The sequence below is a fragment of the Platalea leucorodia genome (assembly GCF_965183815.1).
Source record: "Platalea leucorodia genome assembly, chromosome: 5".
NCBI classification, from domain to species: Eukaryota; Metazoa; Chordata; class Aves; order Pelecaniformes; family Threskiornithidae; genus Platalea; species Platalea leucorodia.
This window is the reverse complement of record NC_138827.1, coordinates 71,862,943-71,882,314: the sequence shown is the minus strand read 5'-3', so window position 1 is coordinate 71,882,314 and position 19,372 is coordinate 71,862,943. Positions and strand designations below refer to the sequence as shown.

Sequence of the window (19,372 nt, the reverse complement as noted above, 5' to 3'; positions counted from 1 at the left end):
TCAGTGTCTGAAGGGACTGAGGCAGCTCTCGATCGCCTGTCGCGACTGAAGTGATCGGTCCGTGGCAAGAGTAACGGAACGCGAGGAAATGGCTCTCCCGGGATTGCTCCTCACTCGCTCCGGTAAACTCGTACCTTGCCGCCTCCCGCGCCAGGCGGCGGTTTAACGGCGCCCCCGCCTCCCTCCGGCCCCCCGCGGCGGCCGGGACAGGGCTGCGCCCCTGCCAGCGCGGCGGCCCCGGCGCCGCTCCCCACAGCCGCCTCCCGAGCTCGGCGTGCGCCGCTCCCCCCTCCCCGGCCCGCCCGGCTTCCCCCGCAGCGGGGCGGAGGGCGCGGCCGGCCCGGAGCCACGGCGTCCCCGCCGCGGCCGGGAAGCCCTGCAGGGAGGCAGCGCCCGCTCCTACCCGCCGCCACCGCCTGAGGTCAGGGTCAGGGGCCGGCGCGACCGCCGAGCCGAGCCGCTAGCCCGGAACCCCGCCCCGCTCCCAGCCCCCGCCGAGCCGCAGGGGGTGGCGGGGGCCGCCCGCACCAGGCGGCCCGGCGCATTGTGGGGCTTGTCGTTTGCGCTGGCGGGCGGCCGCGCCGCGCCGCGCGGCGAGCCGGGGGCTGTAGTTCTGGGGCGGGAGCCGGGCGGAAGCCGGCGGGGTCCTTCCTCAGTCGCCGCTTGTTTGCGCCGGGGGCTGCTGGCCTCGGGCGGTGGTGGGGAGGAGGAGCGCCGGAGGCAGCGCGGGGCGGGTAAGAGGCGCTCGGCGCTGATTCGGGGTGGCTCTGTCGCCTCGGGGGCACTTTAGCGAGCTCCCCCGCGCGTTAACCCCGTCAGGGCCGCGTCCTCCCTCCCCGCTCCCTGGGGGCCGTTCCCCGCTGAGGCGCTGCACCACCCAGGCCCTCGGGGGCAGCCGCTGTGCCCGGCGCAGGCTGCTGAGGTACAGCGGGCCGCGGTGGGCATGTGGCGGCTTCCATGCGGCCGGCTGGCGTAGGAGCAGGGGGCTGAGCGGGAGGCAGCGCCCTGGCCCGCGGCCCGCCGTGCGGCGCTGGGGAAGCGGTGCTGTCCTCCGGGGGAGGGCAGCCAAATAAAGAAGTCCTCTTCCGTTCTCGTGTTGCAGCTGGCAGAACTCTTTTCACGGTGGTAATGTAGATAGCTATTATGTTAACCTTTACCCGTTCAATGTATGTGCTTAGATTGCATTCAGATGCTAGACTCTGGCTGTGCATGGTGGCTGTGACTGCAGGCGTGGCGGCTGGTGTGACCTTCAGCGTGCTCGAGAGTTCCTTCCTGCGTTACAAGTCCCCGTAGTTGTACGGGCTCTCCTTCGAGGTTATGTCACTGCTCTTAGAAGGCAAAGCTTGGTGACACTTGAGTTGTGGTCCTGCTTACGCCTGGATTTGAGGGCAAGGAGATTTTGGCTTCTATCAACTTTTTATTCACATTGTTACATTCTCATCAGCTGATTAAACTGTAGTAAGAGTATCTGTCAGTAAATGTCTTTTATTATATCAGCCATCCTAGTGAAAAAGTGCTATGCGGAGTTGCATCCTTGTATTTTTTTTTTTTTTTAATGCAGTCTTCAACTGTAGGCTGTGGCATACATGGCTATTTTTTGGTTATGTTTCAGAGTTATTGTTGACTGATTGTGAGAGTCTGATGCAAATGCTTAATATATTATTAAATAACTTTTCACACAACGTTACAAGGCAACGTAGTCAATTTTAGGTTTGCTTTCAGATCACAGAATCATAGAATGCTTTGGGTTGGAAGGCACCTTTAAAGGTCATCTAGTCCATCCCCCCTGCAATGGGCAGGGACATCTACAACTCGATCAGGTTGCTCAGAGGCCCGTCCAGCCTGACCTTGAATGTTTCCAGGGATGGGGCATCTACCACATCTCTGGGCAACATGTTCCAGTGTTTCACCACCCTCATTGTAAAAAATTTCTTCCTTATATCTAGTCTGAATCTACTTTCTTTTAGTTTAAAACCATTACCCCTTGTCCTATTGCAACAGGCCCTGCTAAAAATTTTGTCCCCATCTTTCTTATAAGCCCCCTTTAAGTACTGAAAGGCCGCAATAAGGTCTGCCCTCAGCCTTCTCTTCTCCAGGCTGAACAACCCCAGGTCTCTCAGCCTTTCCTCATAGCAGAGGGGTTCCATCCCTCTGATCGTTTTTGTGGCCTCCTCTGGACCCGCTCCAACAGGTCCATACTTGTTATCTTTCAAAAGATGTATTTCTGAGTAAAAATAGGTAGACTTCTTTTTAATTACACTTCTAACACTGAAGCTAAATTGAAAAAAAAATTGATTTCCAATACCTGAAATTTGTCAGCTCTCTAGTGATGATGTCATCTACTAGAACTGTATCAGTTTATCAATTTTCTGTTATGAGTATCTGAAAATGTGACTTAAAAGAATAGAGTGTTGGAAAATCACAGACTTTTCTAATGGTGGTTTGCCTCTAGTAGTGGGCTTGCTGGGATCGATATTGTGCAGTAGGAGTGCTACCTTTCACGAAGGATAAACGTGATTCATTGATGAGTTTTCCAAGAAGATACACAAATAGGATTTTCACAGAGACGGTTACAAAAGAGATGACAGATCCTTTTATCTAGTTAGATTCCTAGTGATACTCTGTTGACTGAGTCCTATAGATTAGTCTGGTTTCTTCTAATAAATACAGAATTTTAACTGTTAAAATGCTGAGCAGTGGCTGGGGTGTATATTAAGTAACTTAAACCACTTCCTTGGGTGAATTCAGCTATGCATCAACTGAAAGCATTAGTGATTTCAGTTAACTTAAATGCTATTTAAGTTCACTTCAAGTATACGTTATAGGGAACAAGCGTCAATTTTAAAAGAAGCCTCTACAACCTCTATAATGAAATATTAGCACAGCACTTGCTGCAAGAGCATGTATCACATTTTTGTACTCTCTAACCAACAAATACTCAATTCATGACAGTTCTTTTTTTTTCTCTGAAATGAGATTGGTTCCCCTGTGATCATAACATTACTACGTGTATACGTTATTTCTTGCAGGTAGACTTTTTCTTCTGAAAAAATTGTGCCTTTATAGAAGACAATTAGGAATTAATAAAACTTGATGTGGGTATTTCACGTAGGTAGCATTCATAGTTTCAGATGAAGTTAGACTTCAATTAAGCATATGCTATTTTTACACTGTGTGCTAAGGGTGATATAGTCAACCTCCAAGCATGTAGGACTTGAAAAAAAAAAAAACACCTTAACTATCAAATGGTGGTATTCAACAGTATACATGTATGCATATACATAAAGCATATATACATGTACTTACCAGGTAGTTTTGCCACTTACGGAGAATATGGATTATTACAAATGACTGACAAGGAGAAAATGTGAGTCTGGCTTGGCGTAACTCTGGATAAATAGGATGAAGGAACTGTTGTGGCCAGCTTCATGAGCCCCTTGATATTCATCATCCTCTAAGAGGTGTTCTCTAGCTTCCCCTCTGAAGCCTTACCTCCACTCCAAATTAAAAACAATCCAGGAGATGCATGCGTGGGGTTTTGTTCTTGTTTTGTTTTCTTACAGTTCTTTTCTTATACCATGCTATTTATGGTTGAAGGTCTGTTGCAGGTTTGTTTATGATTATTACACTTGTTATTAGGATTATGTTGGCATACTCTTTTAAATGATTTTTTTTTTTTCCTTACATGAGAGAAATAGAAGCACTAAGTAGGTTTCTGTAGGGATAGCAATGGCTGAAAATAACAGGTGTTAGGCACACAGCAAGTGTTAATTTTGATAGACAAAGTTCATGTTCACATAGATTTTATTTTTTTTTTCTTTTTTTCTTCAGTATACAGTCCTTTGTCCTTCATCTCATACTATATAGTGTCGAAGGATTTGGCCTCTGCCTCTGAGCACTAGTCCCAGGAATGTTTTGGCAGCAATTCAGCATGGTCATGTTTGCTATAAGAATAGAACTGTTTCATTAACCTTGAAATGCAAAGTATGTTTATTGTTATTAGCTGGCTTGACACCATTCCAGTTTTAGTAATGAAAATAGTACTGTGTTAATGACTTGATAGAATTTTTTTTTTAATTGCATATTTACATAGCAGTAAAATTTGGCATCCCAGAATAATTGACTCATTCGGTTGGCTTCCTTTTGGAAAATAGATGTTGCCTTCTGTCTTAATCAAGTTAGAATCTTCTTTGTTGCTGAAATTTTGTTTGTGTTGGTTGTGGCCTGATGTCTTGCATCCTGTAATTGTACAGAGGAGCAGATCTAGTTTAGTCTTTCCAAGTGCTTGTGAGGAGTCAACTGCTCTCAACAAATGGAAAATAGCAGGGTACTTATGTTTGAGTTTGGATGTTGTCAAAATAGATGCCAGTATTTGGGGTATGTTTTTAACTTTTTATGCACACAGAAATTAACGCATACCTTTGTTTGCCTGCGATTTCCAGTTGTGAAAGCAACGGATCTCACATTTCTGATAATTCAGATTTGAATTAGAGTTCTCTAGTGGTAGAATGTCTTCAGAATTACATTCTGAAATAAGATGGCACAACTGTCTTTTTGCATCTATCTTGAATTGTTTAAAGCAGTAATTACAAAGATAAGACAATAATTTTTAATAATTTATAGCCATTTTAACTTTTCTAAGGCTTTACTCAATGTTGCTTTTGCAAGTTAATCTTGGCTGAGCCCTTCTGACTCATTGAAGGAAAAATTAATACGATCTCTTGTCATGTGGTCAGGAGAACTCATTTTTATCTCTTTGCTACTAAGGTCAAATCATACGTTGAAATATCAATGGTTTAATGGAATATGTGGTTCTAGTTCTTTTAGTTTTTCTTTTTTTTAACCTATACACTATGACATCTTACCGCTTAGTAGACAATTGATGTAATGCTTTCTTGTAATGCTTTTAACATGTTTTTCCAGCCCTTCTTTTTTTTTTTTTGTTGGATATGCTTTAATTTTTATACAGTTTTCATTGGGAGTTTTGTCAGGTGGTGTTGTGACATTGGTGAACAATAAGATTGTTGCTTGGGTCATAAGTGATAGCCTTCCACGCTTCTTAAAATACTTCTTGGTATGAATGGGCTCCAGCATTGCCTTTGTTTTTGAGTTTCTTTTCCATTGTCCATGCACAGCTGATCTGGCAAACCTCAGAGCAACTTGGATTCTGTGGGACAGATGCAAAAGGCCTAGGACTAGTTCTCACTTCTGCAGGAGGTCTTTTTCTTAAGTGTGCTATAGTTACTCCTGGTTTTAGCTTGCTGTTTCAAGCCACGTGATAGCTGAAATGTGAAACACATGTCATGGAGTAAAATTTAATTTAGAGAGCACAGAAATATACAGATTGAGGTAGATATGTATATATGTATGTATATAAAATGTTGTGTGATATTTCCATTTCTCTTGAGCCTTCTTTGAAGAAAGCCTCCTGAGAGCATCACTGCTGCATATAGGCTGTTCTCCAATATTTGAATTCTCCTTGGTTTTTCCATGTTCAATTAACCTACTTGTAAAAGACTCGAACATCAATGGAAAATTGGCACATGAGGGAGTAGGGGGACAAAACTGATAAGAAGTGCATCTGTGTGGAATGAATATAGTGGAAATAATCAGTGACAGTGGAAATAATCTTTATAAATAAAGATTAAAAATAATACCTGAGAAAGTTTTCTGGCTTCTCTTTTGGACATGTCTTTATGCATGGTTTAACAATTTTAATTTCTAGACCATCTTTTTATAGCACGGTCATGTATTTTAAAGCCATGTTGTAAATTTTGTGGGTTTTATCCAAACGTATTTAATTATAGTTATAATTTGCAGAAGGAATCTGCACTTAGGAGATAGTTTTATAGCTGCAGAGTAAAAGGGTCACAGAATCACTTTCAGGGTGGTGCTGCACAGAGAAGTTGCCCTATGGCATACTAAACTAAAGCTATGAGAAGCATTGGAAATGTGAGCATTAACTTTTATGGTGTTTGCTTATCTAGCAAGCTTCTCAAAGGTTTTATAAATGAGGTTGTCCTTTCAATTCAGTAGCTTCATGTTGGCCTGATGTTTCAGAAAACTTTGAGCCAAATGATTTTTTTCTTTTTCTCTTTTTTCCCCCTTCTTTGGCTGAACCGAGATTGACCCACAACAAATAGCGTTTCTGCTTTGCACTACTTAGAGGAGAGATTAAATCCAATCCTGAGAGGAAGTAGCATTCATTTTTACATTATTAAAACTCAAAGGAAGAAGCTTCAATCAGAGTTGTGAAGAAACTCTCCTACGCCACTGAATTTTGTCTCACTCTACAATGACTCTTTTTATTACAAGACAAAATCATCTTGGCTGTGTGGATCTACAGCAGTTGTCTTAAGTGTTGTCTTCTGCTGTATTGAGTTGTTTTAGAGGGTGTGTGGGTGTGTGTGTGTGTGTGTGTAGTTAATGCTTTTCAGCAATCCATTTAAAAAACAGCCTCCTGAAAAAAACCACAGACTAGTGTTAGAAGCAGCTATACATTCAAATAGCAAATCTCAGTCTTACTGTTTTTAATAACTGTCTAATATGGATAATAATTAAAACTGGTAAATAAAGTACATATATAAAGAAAGAAATCACAAAGCAAGAAGATACGGCTCACAAGTATGAGCTGACCTTAATGGAAGAAAGTTCTTTTTTGATCTCCTGCCAAAGTCTACAAGCAGATGAACTGGCAGGCTCTAGGCTTTCTTTAAAAAGCTCCTGCACTGTCCATTTTGATCTTGTCAAATGAGAGGTTGCTATGGCCAGCGAGACAAACCTGTGATTGTTGTGCTTGGTGATGGGAGATCTTAGGGAAACTGTTAAGAGCAAATTTGAAATTAATGTAAGATTTCAAGAGAATTTTGTATTTACTGTATGTAGGAAGAGGGAAAATGAGACTTTTGTTCTCTTTCATTTTGTATTTTTCTGTCATCTAGGACTACTCTTGTATTTTACATGGAAGATGATTGATCAGTCTTGGCAAGGGAACAGCAGAATTTTTATTTTATTGTTCTGATAGGTTATCTTTATTAGTCATGGTAGTTTCATTTCTGGTTTAAATGAGTCCTTGCTGAAGAGGACAGACAAATTTTGTCATGATCCACAAAGTAAACTTCTGATAGATCCAATTTTTAATTAACAGACTTCTAAAAGGGAAGAGATTAAAGCAAACAGTCCTATAAAACTTTTTTTTTTTTTACATCAAAATGCAAAAAATGACAGTTTTGAAATCCTGCCTTTAGAATCCATCACTTTAAATAAATGTAGTAGCCTGAAGAAAATTTCTGTTTAGTTGGAGCTGCTGTCCTTTAGAGTAAAAGAGAAATGCCTTATTTCAGTGAAGGAACCTGTCATACACTAAATATTTGGAAGAGGAGAAATGGTATAGACAAATAGGTAATTGACAGAGTCGAGGCTGAAGGTGAGATGTTATGTCTGCAGGGAAAAGATGTATTTGTAGTGCCGCATTTTACATGTAATTTGTAAACTGGGGCTTAAAATGTTTGTTTGCTTTTTTTTTTTTTTTTTTTTTTTTTAGTTAAATGACAGTGCAGAGAGGAAATTCAGACTGAAAGAGGCAAAGTCACGTTAATTTACCTGTCTCGTTTGAAAGAGTGACATCTGTTAAACTTTGGCATTCTCTTTGTTTTATTTCTAGATGATGGCTGAGCTGAGAAGCTCGTGAAGCTTACGTGAAATATCCTATAGGTACTTCTACTGATCAGTAGTAGCCCAGATGAAATAAGCATGTCTTAAGATGGCAATAGATCTGGAGTATGAGCCAGTCTACGGAAGTGAGTTGATGCCAGATTTGTTAGTGTCTCAGTGGCTTGATGGCTCTCACTTACTCTGTCTCTAAACCAAAGACATCTTTCTACCAAAGCAATAAAGGGACAGTGCACAATCTGACTACAGAATGCCATTTCCAAAGAAGTGAACTGTGAAGAAAGGACTCATGAATTTTGATCACAGGGGCTTGGAGAGCATCTCTGGTAAGTTGAAGAATTAACTGTTACAAATCCTGAATGTATCTAACATCTTACAGAACATCAACCTGAAGACAACCTTAAGTTTCACATTCTTTGTATTGCTTATCTGATCTTGCGAGTGAACAAAAATGCTGAGTCATCTTAACTAGCTTGTAAAATCAGCTTCCACTGTAAAATGTTGTTTGTAAAATTCTCAGTGTCAATAATCAACATTGGCATTTTTTCCATTGAAAGATATTGAAGATAGTCTTCATCTTTAGTGGAAATGTTGGAAACATAATCATTGTATACCTTTGATAGGCAGTATTTTAGCAATTTAGACCGAATGTTGTTTTTTTTTTTTTTTTTGCAATAATTGTGAAGAGATTGCAGGGCGGAGGGGGGACAGCACAGGAAGAGCTAAATGTCCTTTCTGGGATTTTGAGTATCATGTTTCTCAGAGCGTGATTCTGTATGGATGATAATGGAATTTTATATTTGTTCCCTGATTTCAAGGTGGTATTCAGTTGATTTTTGTAGTTACTTTAAGATTGTTTGCATCTATGTTCATTACCAAAGAAAACGATAAATAGAAGAACAAGAAAAATGTGAATTTCCTTCAGAAAAGGGAAGTGTAACTATGCTAAAACCAATGAAACCTTACAAAATCAATAGCTGGTAAAATGTAGGTCTGTGGTTTAGTTCAACAAAGAGGAAAAGATAGAAATTGAAACTCATTAAATCATATTCAAGAAGTCGGAGAGAATCATGACTAGCTCAGCTTTCCAGGAAGTTGTGGAGTCAGTTGGGGATGAGGAACTTACAAATATTGCAATGTAAATCAAGTATTGATTCAATAAGTATTCTGGTAATTTGTCCAGTGCAGAATAATTCTTTTTGAATCTACTGACAGTTTATAAAGTATTTTATAGTATATTGAAGGTATACTACTGTAGCAGTATTAAATATATGTCGTATTTAAAAGTAATGTACTGTTACTGGCATTTACTCGCTTTCAGATGTCTGCTCCAGTGAGGACCTTCCTGAGGTAGAGTTGGTGAGCATGCTAGAAGAACAATTGCCAGATTACAAGTTACGAGTGGACTCTCTGTATCTGTATGAAAATCAAGACTGGATTCAGTCCCCTGCCTGCCATGGCCGTCTTCCTGAAATCACTTCTCCAGTTCATGATGAGGAGCCCTTCCGTTACATGAGTGAGTATATCTGGGCCTAGGATTTTTTTTTTCCCCAATTAGTGAAGAGAAAACTGTAAATATAAAATTAATATTAATATAATAAAGTGTTCAAATCTGGAAAACTTTGGACAGGTGGAAGAAAAAGCTGAGTTCAGGGGAAATGCTTGTAGTTCAGCACTGCAATTCTAAGGGCTGACCTAGCACGTCCCATGGCCGCCTGATCATTAGATTTCACATAGAAATAAGAGTGGGAACATGCGATAGTGAAAAAGAGGCGGGAACCTAGAATTGCGCTAGATTAGATGTAATACAAGAGGTATGGAGTATGCAGCAGCTCTGTTTTCAGGAATGTTAATGATGCTGTGGTGGTTCTGATGATGTTTGCCCTGATGTTTTGTGTCAGTGCTGCTTTTGAAATGCTCTTAGTGGTTACTTCTGGAGATAGAAATGGTGTGAATGCCAGATAGGTGGGTACTAGATCAGTGTTGATCACTGCCTTCCAGTTTTGAAAATACTAAGTAACTTGTCCTTAAACCTAGCAGATCATAAAGAAGAAAATGGACAGCTTCCGATCACATGAAGAAACATTTAATATGTTAAAAAACAAATGTATAGAAGGCTGCCAAAAGAACTGAACACTTACTTGCCTGTAGTTTGAAGTATTTTCGTGTGAAAAGAGGAGAATGCATTGTAATCACTTTAGAGAAATAGGGAAGTCCTGTTGCCTACGTATATTGGAACTATTGGAACAAATGACTTGGGAGAGTGAACTTGGTATTTATATACAGCCTTGGTATTTATATGCAATCTGTAATGATTACCTCTTCCTTGTACATGCCACCTCTGAAAGGGTTTTTTTGCTGTTTGTGCTTTAAGCCTCCACCCAGGGTGTGTAGCAAATGAGTAAGTAAAAGTAAAATATTACCAGTACTCGACAATTTAAAGCAATCTTGTTATCAGTTGAACTTGCAGGCTTGGAACTCTTTTTAACTGTGGAAAGTATTTGGAAAACTGCTTAATATTTATTGCTCCGTTTGTTTCTGATAATAATATTGCAAGCATAAATGATTTTTTAGTTGAGTGAACACTCTTGTAGTTTACTGGAAGTAGTTGTGTAGTCAGTGGGGTGTGTACTTGCCTCTAAGATTTAATTATAAAGAGGTGGGATCAGAGTCTGTCAGTGCTGGAAGGACCTTTACATCAAATGTGGCTCTGCTGAAGCCCTTTGGTGAACACCTGCAGTTCCAGTGTGATGGAGCACAGAGCTCTGAGAGAAGGACCTTCAGTCAGCGTGAGTCTGCATTTCCAAACTGCAGTGAGAGGGAGGGGTTTTATCAACAATTTTTTAATGAAGGCAGTCGTGTTATTTGGCTGTCAAGGTACTACAGAAAGTCATCTCTTCCTCTTTCACCCAGTGAGAAGTTCTTTTTAACTATAGAAGGTGTCCTGTGAAAATAGTAAACTGCTTGTGAGAGTTTTTTGAACAGTTGCCATAGATGTTTTCTTGACATTCTCAAAAACGAGCTGTAACAATGACTGACTAAGTTAAAAGATAACTGTTAGGCATAACATACAAAAGTAATTCTACCATCTAAGAACACTGTCATAACTGCTGAGTTATGTAAACTCAAGATAAACTCAAGATAAATACGGTTAATGTTTCTCCTAGAAATTGTCCAAAGGGATTGAATGTAGTAGTCATCATATTAGCTTTTTTGAGCCTAATAACTTACAGGGAGATACTGGGAAGGTCCCAGACAATACAGATATAGATCAAGATCTGGTTATAATCATTGCTGAATAGTTTGTTAGGTGAAATTTGTATCTTTCTTTCTGTTGGCTGGAATTGGGAATAAATGTGACAATCACTCTTGAAGCGTAACTTGGGGTTTTTATGTGTATATCTCCCCCTCCCTATATATCTATGCAAACATTTTTATAAATTTTTCCTAAACAGAATGCTAAACTCATGGTTTGGGTGAATTTGTAGTTGACATCTAAGAGAAAAAAAAATAAAACAAGACAACAGTTATTGCCCTTGAGCTCCTCCTTTTTTTATGGCTGCTGCTGCTGCCTATTAGAAGGTTTATCCAGTGACCAGTTGAGTTCGCACTGGCGGTGTTTTCAGTGAGGTGGAAGAATATTTTCTGCTTCAACTGTTCATAGCATAAGAAGCCCTGAATTACAAAGCACCTGTCTTTAGAACTACTTTGTATGTGTGAATAAAGGGACATGGCACAACATAATAAGAATATTAACCAAAATGAAGAGTTGCTTGCAGCTTTCACTTGGCAAGGTGAGTGAGGAGAGATTGCACATGTGCGTGTTCACAAGAGAGAATTATAACAAATTATGTATAATTTTGATCCTGTACTGTGAGAAAATTAAAAAAAGTTGTGTAGAGCTAAGTTTCAAAGCTGTTAGTTCTGTGATTTCATTTATCAGAGTAAATATATTTGCTTTTGATTTTAGGAACCTACCTGCCTGAGTAACCTCGTATGTAATTAGTGTAAATCTTTATTAAGGCGACTTAGCGCTGGATAGAAACTTTTAACTTGAAATCACCTGGTGGGAACAATTACCACAGGAGAGCTGGCTGTAATATTCTGCCTGTAATGGCTGAAACTTACTTATGTATGTGCAGTGAACTTTCCAAATACTAGTAAGCTAGATGAGTTTGGAGTCCCCTCTAGGCAACCAATACCGGCTGTTAAGCTCTTAGAGAAACAGTTCAGTAAACCTTTTTCTTCTATATTGTTCTTTCTGTTCTCCTGTCTTTTCAAGACTGCAAGAAAGTTTCTTTCTATGCTGAAATGCAACTTGTTTTTGTTGCCAGCATAGCCTTAGTGTTACGTTTTAAGAGGTTAATTATGGACATTGTGTATGTAAAGGACATACATAGCTTATATAACATATGTAAATAAAGGACATACATAGCTTATATAACATATGTAAATAAAGTTATCGTGCACTTCAGCTTGGCACTTCGCTATCTCATAACTAAGCGTGCAGTCCTCAAAAAGAACAAACAAAGAAAAAAACTGAGAACCAATACCACTACGTATTCAGAGTATGAATCAAATTTAAACAAGGTAGAAGTGTCAAGGAAATCTTCAGAAATAGATTTAGACCAAATCCATATTAATCTGATTTTGCAGTGCAGTGATGATGGAATTTGTTTCAAAACAGGTTAACTTAGACCTTCAGTTGAAGCAGATACTTCTGTGTTTGTTAAATTTATATTGCTGCCGCCTTTACTTTCATGACCCTGATTCCATAAAGCAAAAATAGCAAATTGCTGTTGAACTTGGATAAGCACAAACATCCATCACCTGCAAGTGAGTTGTATAATTCTGCTCCTGAAGGGAATCATATTTGAATGGTTCTGTAAAAGTTCTAAGAAAGTTTTAATAGTGTAAAACGTATGTTTACAGATGCATTTATTTTTTGGTAGTGGTGGATGCATGCAAATAAATCACCTGTTTCCTTACATTTTAATTCTTTCTCCTCTTTGTTCTTTTTCCCCCCTGTATCTTTCCTTTTCTGTCACTCTAGCTCTTATTGAACTTCCTTCCTCCTCCTTGGCTGGATCTCACAAATTTGCACAAGGTAATAAGATTTCTTCTTTACTAGCATCTTCTGTTTCTCAGGACAAGAACTATAGCAGACCAGTGCTTTGTGTTTTAGTACTGTGTTTTGTTCAGAGTTGTCACAAATTCTTCATGCTTTGTTTATTCTTGACTCGGTCCTGTTTTTCAAATCCTACTTGTTCTCAGTTTTTCAATAGTTTTACAAACTCTTCAAACGTCGAAGTCACTCAGTCAGTAAGGTACGATTTACTGCTGCATCCAAATTGCAGATCTACATTATCCCATTTCTTTTTAACTATTTCCAAGATGATCAAGCACTTAATAAATACATTTCCATGACTGGAAAGTTTCTGGAGTTTCCATGCTTCCTGTGTATAGCTGTCACACTCACTAATGGGAATTTTGTTTCAAGGGTGAAGTCTGCAGGTATATTCAGCTATATTTGGATATGCTCCAATATACTCTTCCCTCTCCTCCCAGCTTAGCTGTATTCAAAAAGTTGATTTTAAGAGATTTTTCTCCTTTTTCTAAATTTGAAGGATGTGTGAGCACCTCAAGTTTTAGCTAATACTGTTGAAAGCTGTAAATGTTCAATATCTCATTGTATCAGTCTTCCAAATGAGTATTGTTTCATATTTCTGAACTTAAGATGCATTTTCATAGCCTCCGCTAGTTTCATCAACTAAGTACTGTATTTGTATATAAACAACATCCTCTGAGTTTTAGCTCTCTTTCTTCCCAGCAGCCTTCTTAAGCTACTTCAGTAAGTATGTTTTTCTCTTCTCAGTTCTTGGCACAGATAATGTGGAGCAGAAAACCTACAGTGATGCTGACATGGTCAAACATCTGTTAGCTGAGGTATGCTTGTCTCTGTAATGCTATGTTAATATATTTGGGAACGTGTATTTGAGGAAGGGTTTTACTCATATACTGGAAATTTTGGTTCAGTTACCTTCAGGAGCTGCTTATCAAACACGTGGGTAATTAGAAGCTGCCCATTCGGTTGCACCATCTCAGGAACAAAATTTAGCAAAACTATGGGCACCCATGGAGCCAGGGAGGTATAAGAAAGAAACAGCTTTGTTCTGCTTTCCTGTTGCTCCTTTGTTTCTACCCTCTCGTCACTATTCAAGTTAAGCAGTCTGTTCTGGAGAAAGTGTCCCTTGAAAGACCACAGGCCTAAGTATATGTGGCTTCTTTGTATGATTGAACAGAGGCCATATAACCTCTCCAGTACTCAGCACAAAAACCAAAACTGTCCCCAGGGTTGGTGCTTTCCCCTCCCCCTGTTACTGCAAATGACTGTGGAAGAGAATGTGCTGTATCAAGAAACACAGTTATGGAGGTGTTCTGGCTCCAGATGATGAAGCATTAATCATTGTTCTAACAATGTTGATCGATTTGAGAGTGAAAGGGGAGCTCAGAGTGGTGATGCATTAAACAATAGCTAGGAAAATCTAAAACTACGCTGAATTTAAACCTTATCTGATCAAAAGTAGACATTTGTTCTCATTTTGTGAGCAGAAAGATCGGGACCTGGAACTGGCAGCTCGAATTGGACAAGCCCTCCTTAAGCGAAACCATCTGTTAACAGAACAGAATGAAGCACTAGAAGAACAGTTAGGACAAACTCTAGATCGAGTGAGTGATCTTTTTTTTTTCTTTTTTTCTTTCTTTGGTTTTCTTTCTTTGTTTTCCGTTTTCTTTCTTTGTTTTCCGTTTTTCTTTGTTTTCCGTTTTCTTTTTATGATGAAGGTAAGAGGATTAATCGAAATATATTATTTCATTGTGAAAGCAGGTGATTGCTGCTCTCAAACTACAGAATTATACTTAGATGTCATTCTCCTAATTGTCATTGTTCAATCAGCTTTCTCGGTCCAAGAATTGACTATGAAGTCTTCATTTTGTAATGACTGAGAAATGATGAGAATATTAGGTATTATTATGATATATCTACAGCAGGATTGCATTTTCAAAGTGTTTGTTTTGACCATCAGTCTGATATCCCACCATTAAACTACGAATCTAATAATCTAAGTCAAAATAAGTAGTTGGTACCTGACATAACAACTTCACAGGTGAGGAAACAGCCAGAAAATAAGCTGGCTTAATGGAGTGCTTACACTAAGAATAAATAAATAAATAAATAAATAAAATTTAATGAAAACTGCATTCTGTTCAAGATCTTCACTCCATCTTTTCCTTTAAGCACAGATTCTTGATCTAATCTTTTCTTTGTTTTTCTTTCTTAAAAAATTAAATAGTTGACCAATGATATAATACCCGAAGTTTTTTAACCCTGGGGTCAACAGATATAGTCTAAGTTACAGTGAAATGGATTCAGCTGCCTGCATAAACCAGTATGCTGGTAATAAAAACATACTCCTAATTAGCTGTAGGACAGCATAAACTTATGTATTCATATAAAAATTTAGATATGCAAAACAGAATTTATCTAAATGAAATCTGTCTCGTCTCTTGTTTTTATTTGTCCTACAGTTCGCTTAATGTTTAGACTGCGGGGTACCAGTCTATCCATGTAAATAGATGTCTATCAGTACTTTTCTTCAGGAAGTTACAGTTCGGGAAAATGGTCATAATCAAAATGATAGTTAGCATGTTAAAATGTAAACATGTATCAAAGCAGCTGGAAAATTATTTTGAAGTAAACTATTAAAAAAGTAGGTTCTGTTTTCCATTCTTGTGTTATCTTGAATTTTCAGTCTCCCTTACAGTGTTAAAATTATGATTTTGTGAACTTCCTACAGAATAAATAGAGGTTGAATCTTCTGTGCAAATATAAATAAATGGATCGTGACCTGTAAGCTATTTTTTAATCTCGTTTTAGACTGGAGCAGTGATGTTCCAAGAGGCTGCATAAATAATAGACTGTAATATTGTATAGCTAAAGTATATTTCACGAGCTGCTGATCTTCTTTTGTCATAGGTTAACCAGCTGCAGCACGAACTGTCAAAGAAGGATGACCTGCTTCGTATTGTTTCGATTGCTTCCGAGGAGAGTGAAACAGATTCCAGCTGTTCCACACCACTTCGTTTCAATGAGTCTTTCAGTGTATCACACGACCTGTTGCAGCTGGATGTCTTGCAAGATAAACTCAGAGAGCTGGAAGAGGAGAACCTTGCTCTCCGATCGAAGGTATATCCAACTTACAGTGTATACCATATATGCTGGATGTGAAAGAAATCAGGATGGTTAAAAAATCCAGCATCTGGGTTTCTCTTGAAGCATATGACTATTTTGTATCGCTGTATACAAATAATTCCCAAATACTTTTCCCTCCACTCCCCATATCCTGCTGTTTCCTTCACTACTCCTCATTATCTCCAGAGTCCTCTAGTAGTCCTTACTCAATGCCTTTATGGTATGTGAAAGAATACGGGAACATATGTAAGCACCCAGCAAAAGTACTTGGACCCGTCAGGCCCTCAAGCTTGTGTGACCTGTTTTGATATAAATCTGGCTGCAATTAGTAGTAGTATTTTCGGAATTCCATTGTGTTGCCTTTACATTTTTGTCAGCCTATATTCAATATTAAGGGTTAATAAGCTTCTACTCAAATTCTTTTAAAGACACACTTAAGTTTTGACTATGTGATTAGTCTGTGGTTTAATTGGTCTCTCTTGTATATAATAAATGAATACAGGCACTGTGCCTTTACAAGGGTAGAGACTAAATGGCCAGACAAAATAATGCCTATAAAAGTCATGGAACCAACAGCAAAGGTTACAACAATCAGAATCTACAGATGCAGTGTCTCTTCTTCGGAGGTGGAGAGTGGAACTTGTAAAATAGGAGATTGGTTAAAAGTGGGTTCTTTTATTGTTTTTAAGAAAAGATTTTTTTTGTTTTGTAAGAAAGGTGGGTTTTTTTAATGTAAGGGGGGGGGGGGCGTTGTTTTGGTTTTTTTACGTGAGCCTTTCCCAATATGAACTTGTTACAGCAGTACAACAGAGACTAGATTCCTTTAATGTGAAGAAAATATACTCTTCCCCTTGTTTTGTCTCAAAAATATTTAGCCTGAGATGCACATCCTTCCTAAAACTCCCTAAGACCAAATGGATAGTTTAGTAGCGCTGTAGGAAAAAAAAGAGGAAACAATCAGACTGCTTTTATTATGCTCCTAACCCTGTATATGATTACAGAACTTTACAGACCAGGGATGAATTTAGTCTACCTTAGTGTGAAAAAATGGAGTTGAAAAGAGGCTGCTATCATTCTGTAATATAACATAACCTTCACTGACTTGAAATAGCCTCAATCATATTGAGCCTATATTTGATTTTTTTTTTTTTTTTTTTATTTTCATGTGACGGCATTATGTAAAAGAGTGCGTTTGCGCTTGTGTAGCTGTACTTTTACTTGCTTGGATTATCTTTAAACCCATTTACTAAGTTTTGTGGTGAGTCACTTACTGGCAAACAGCCCTGAATACAGAAAACTTACCTGTGCGAAGTTTAATATTATCATCCTCATACTCAAAACGGAAGTGGGAATTTGGTATGCTCAATGTTGTTTAGATCTGTTATGATACTCGGTCTCTGACCCAGAAAATTTACAGTCTAAATAGACTAGTTGGGGAACATGGAGAAAAGCTGTTATACTGAGAGCTTTTCAGTGCCATAAGAGGTTTGGCTAACATCATTCAGTTTTCAAGATTTCTTTGCCTTAAGAACCTTTGAAGCAAATTAAATTGGTTACTTCCGATCACTGCGTTGGCTTACTTTCCCTACCAAGTTAAATATTTTTGCAACAATTTTTTTATTAGAGGCAAGAGATGAGGTTTCGTTCATGTGTCTGCGTCTTTCACTCAAAAGACCTACACAATTCAGGGAAACAGGTTATGGTAGAAAAAATGGTTAGAAAGTATGGCCAGATGGATAGGAATTATGAAGATAGATAGAGGGGAGACTCTTCAGTTGCAAGAATTTTAGAAATAAAAATTTATAACATTAATATATGTATAGATAAACTGAAATTGGAATACCAATAATTTTCTTGAAGGCTTGCCATCTGAAGACAGAAACCATTACATATGAAGAGAAGGAACAGCAGCTGGTCAATGACTGTGTAAAAGAGCTCCGTGAGTATCCAGGCTGTATTTTGCAATGGCAAAATGGTATTTGAAATACCTAGGGCCTACACCTTCTTAGTTATCTCTGAATCAAAAAATGAGCTTCAGTAATGAAATAATAATAAAAAAGCCTTGCTTTTTACCCAAGTGCAAAATTGTTTATGTATTTCATTGAGTTTCACTCTGGCATTCAGATTCAGGTATGTGTAATGTGTTTAGAGAGAGAAAATGAACGCAAAATCTAATGTCCATAAACCTCCTAAACCAAAGCCTACAGACACTGGAAAATCAACAAAATATACTTCTTGTATGGAGTATTCAGCACACTTGACACTGAAATGTATCAGTGCATAGACTCTTAAATGCTCATTCTGAATTACTATATATCTATGAACACATTAGTTCATTTTCAAAATACATATTATGAACCAAAGCATTTAAATTGGCAAGTGTTTTAATTTGTCTGGAACAGTTGTCCATATTTGCTTTGAGGACTACTTATTTGCAAAGAATTGCAGCTACTCTTACACAAATGCATGTCAAGTATTCTGAAACAATAAGGAACAATCCTTTTCATGTGCGGTGATTGTGTAACCTGGTGGTAGATTTTTTTTTTAATCTGTATTCATTTGATGTGTGCTACTTCCTTTGTGCATAATAACCTTAAACTTATATTTTAAGATTTTTTTTCTATACAACTACCATAAAGAAAACTGGGTTGGCTGCTTGATTTTTCTTGTTCAAGATGACCATAAAATACTATGAACTGATACTTAGTTGGTTGTTAATTTACTCTGTTCCCTCTAAGAAAATATATATCTATTGCAAATAGAAGTTATTTCATATAAGCTCTCCTGTTTTCCTTCAATGAGAATGTCTGTGATTTCTGTTTTGTCCAATTCTATAGCACGTATAGGCATGGTAGGTCATGTAGACTCACAGAAAGAATCTTCTCCCAAAGGATGTCTAGTCTACAGCTTTAAAATTTGTATCTTCAGGAAAAAGGTATCTGACTGTGAGCTTAAATGTCCACAGGTCCATGGGCAGGACCTTGTTCTCAGTAAATCTGTGAGGTACAATAACCACTAAACTTGTAGTGTGACCTTTATGCAAGAGTAATCAGACTTTATTATGACTTTGCTGTGCTTTCAGGGCAGGTATACAAGCAAGACTAACTGCATAAAAATATTTCAGCTTTTTGAGCTGCTTTGTCACCTCACTTGATGAAGTGCTTGCTCAAAGAAAAAAAGAAACCGGAAATTGTATGCAGTGGGTCTTTGGGGAATAGATGGTTGTAAGAATCAAGAGCTAAATGGGTGTATGCTATGCTTGACAAGATCTGACGAAATGCCTTTGCTTACAGAGAATGATAGTTAATAAGATCAATTCAGAGCCTGACTTCTTCAGCATATTCCAAGTTTGGCCTTGGTCGTGAGCCAGCATGTCATCTGAAATTGTTTATAGCAGCTTACCTTGGATTTTATTATGGTGATTTCGCGTACTTGTGATATGTATTTCAG

At 38.6% G+C, this 19,372-nt stretch overlaps 1 protein-coding gene across 13 annotated transcripts in view; it reads left to right on the top strand.

Annotated features, from left to right (window-relative positions):
* The first annotated feature begins 70 nt into the window (after positions 1-70).
* The window catches only part of TRAK2 (trafficking kinesin protein 2), a 32,230-nt gene continuing 12,928 nt past the window's right edge, over positions 71-19,372 (top strand). For 4 of the 13 annotated variants that reach the window (XR_014228168.1, XR_014228169.1, XM_082311934.1 and 1 more), the window contains exons 1-8: positions 772-1,125; positions 7,664-7,997; positions 8,993-9,187; positions 12,725-12,778; positions 13,547-13,617; positions 14,284-14,400; positions 15,707-15,916; positions 17,783-17,861. Coding sequence is in view for 11 of the 13 variants with exons in the window: in XM_082311934.1 (XP_082168060.1) it covers positions 7,961-7,997; positions 8,993-9,187; positions 12,725-12,778; positions 13,547-13,617; positions 14,284-14,400; positions 15,707-15,916; positions 17,783-17,861 (763 nt within the window). In the remaining 2 variants the exon portion in view is untranslated. Of the gene's footprint in view, positions 123-605; positions 735-771; positions 1,131-7,663; positions 7,998-8,992; positions 9,188-12,358; positions 12,508-12,724; positions 12,779-13,546; positions 13,618-14,283; positions 14,401-15,706; positions 15,917-17,782; positions 17,862-19,372 lie in introns of those variants that run through there. The other 9 variants (XM_082311926.1, XM_082311927.1, XM_082311933.1 and 6 more) reach the window with 8 other exon arrangements.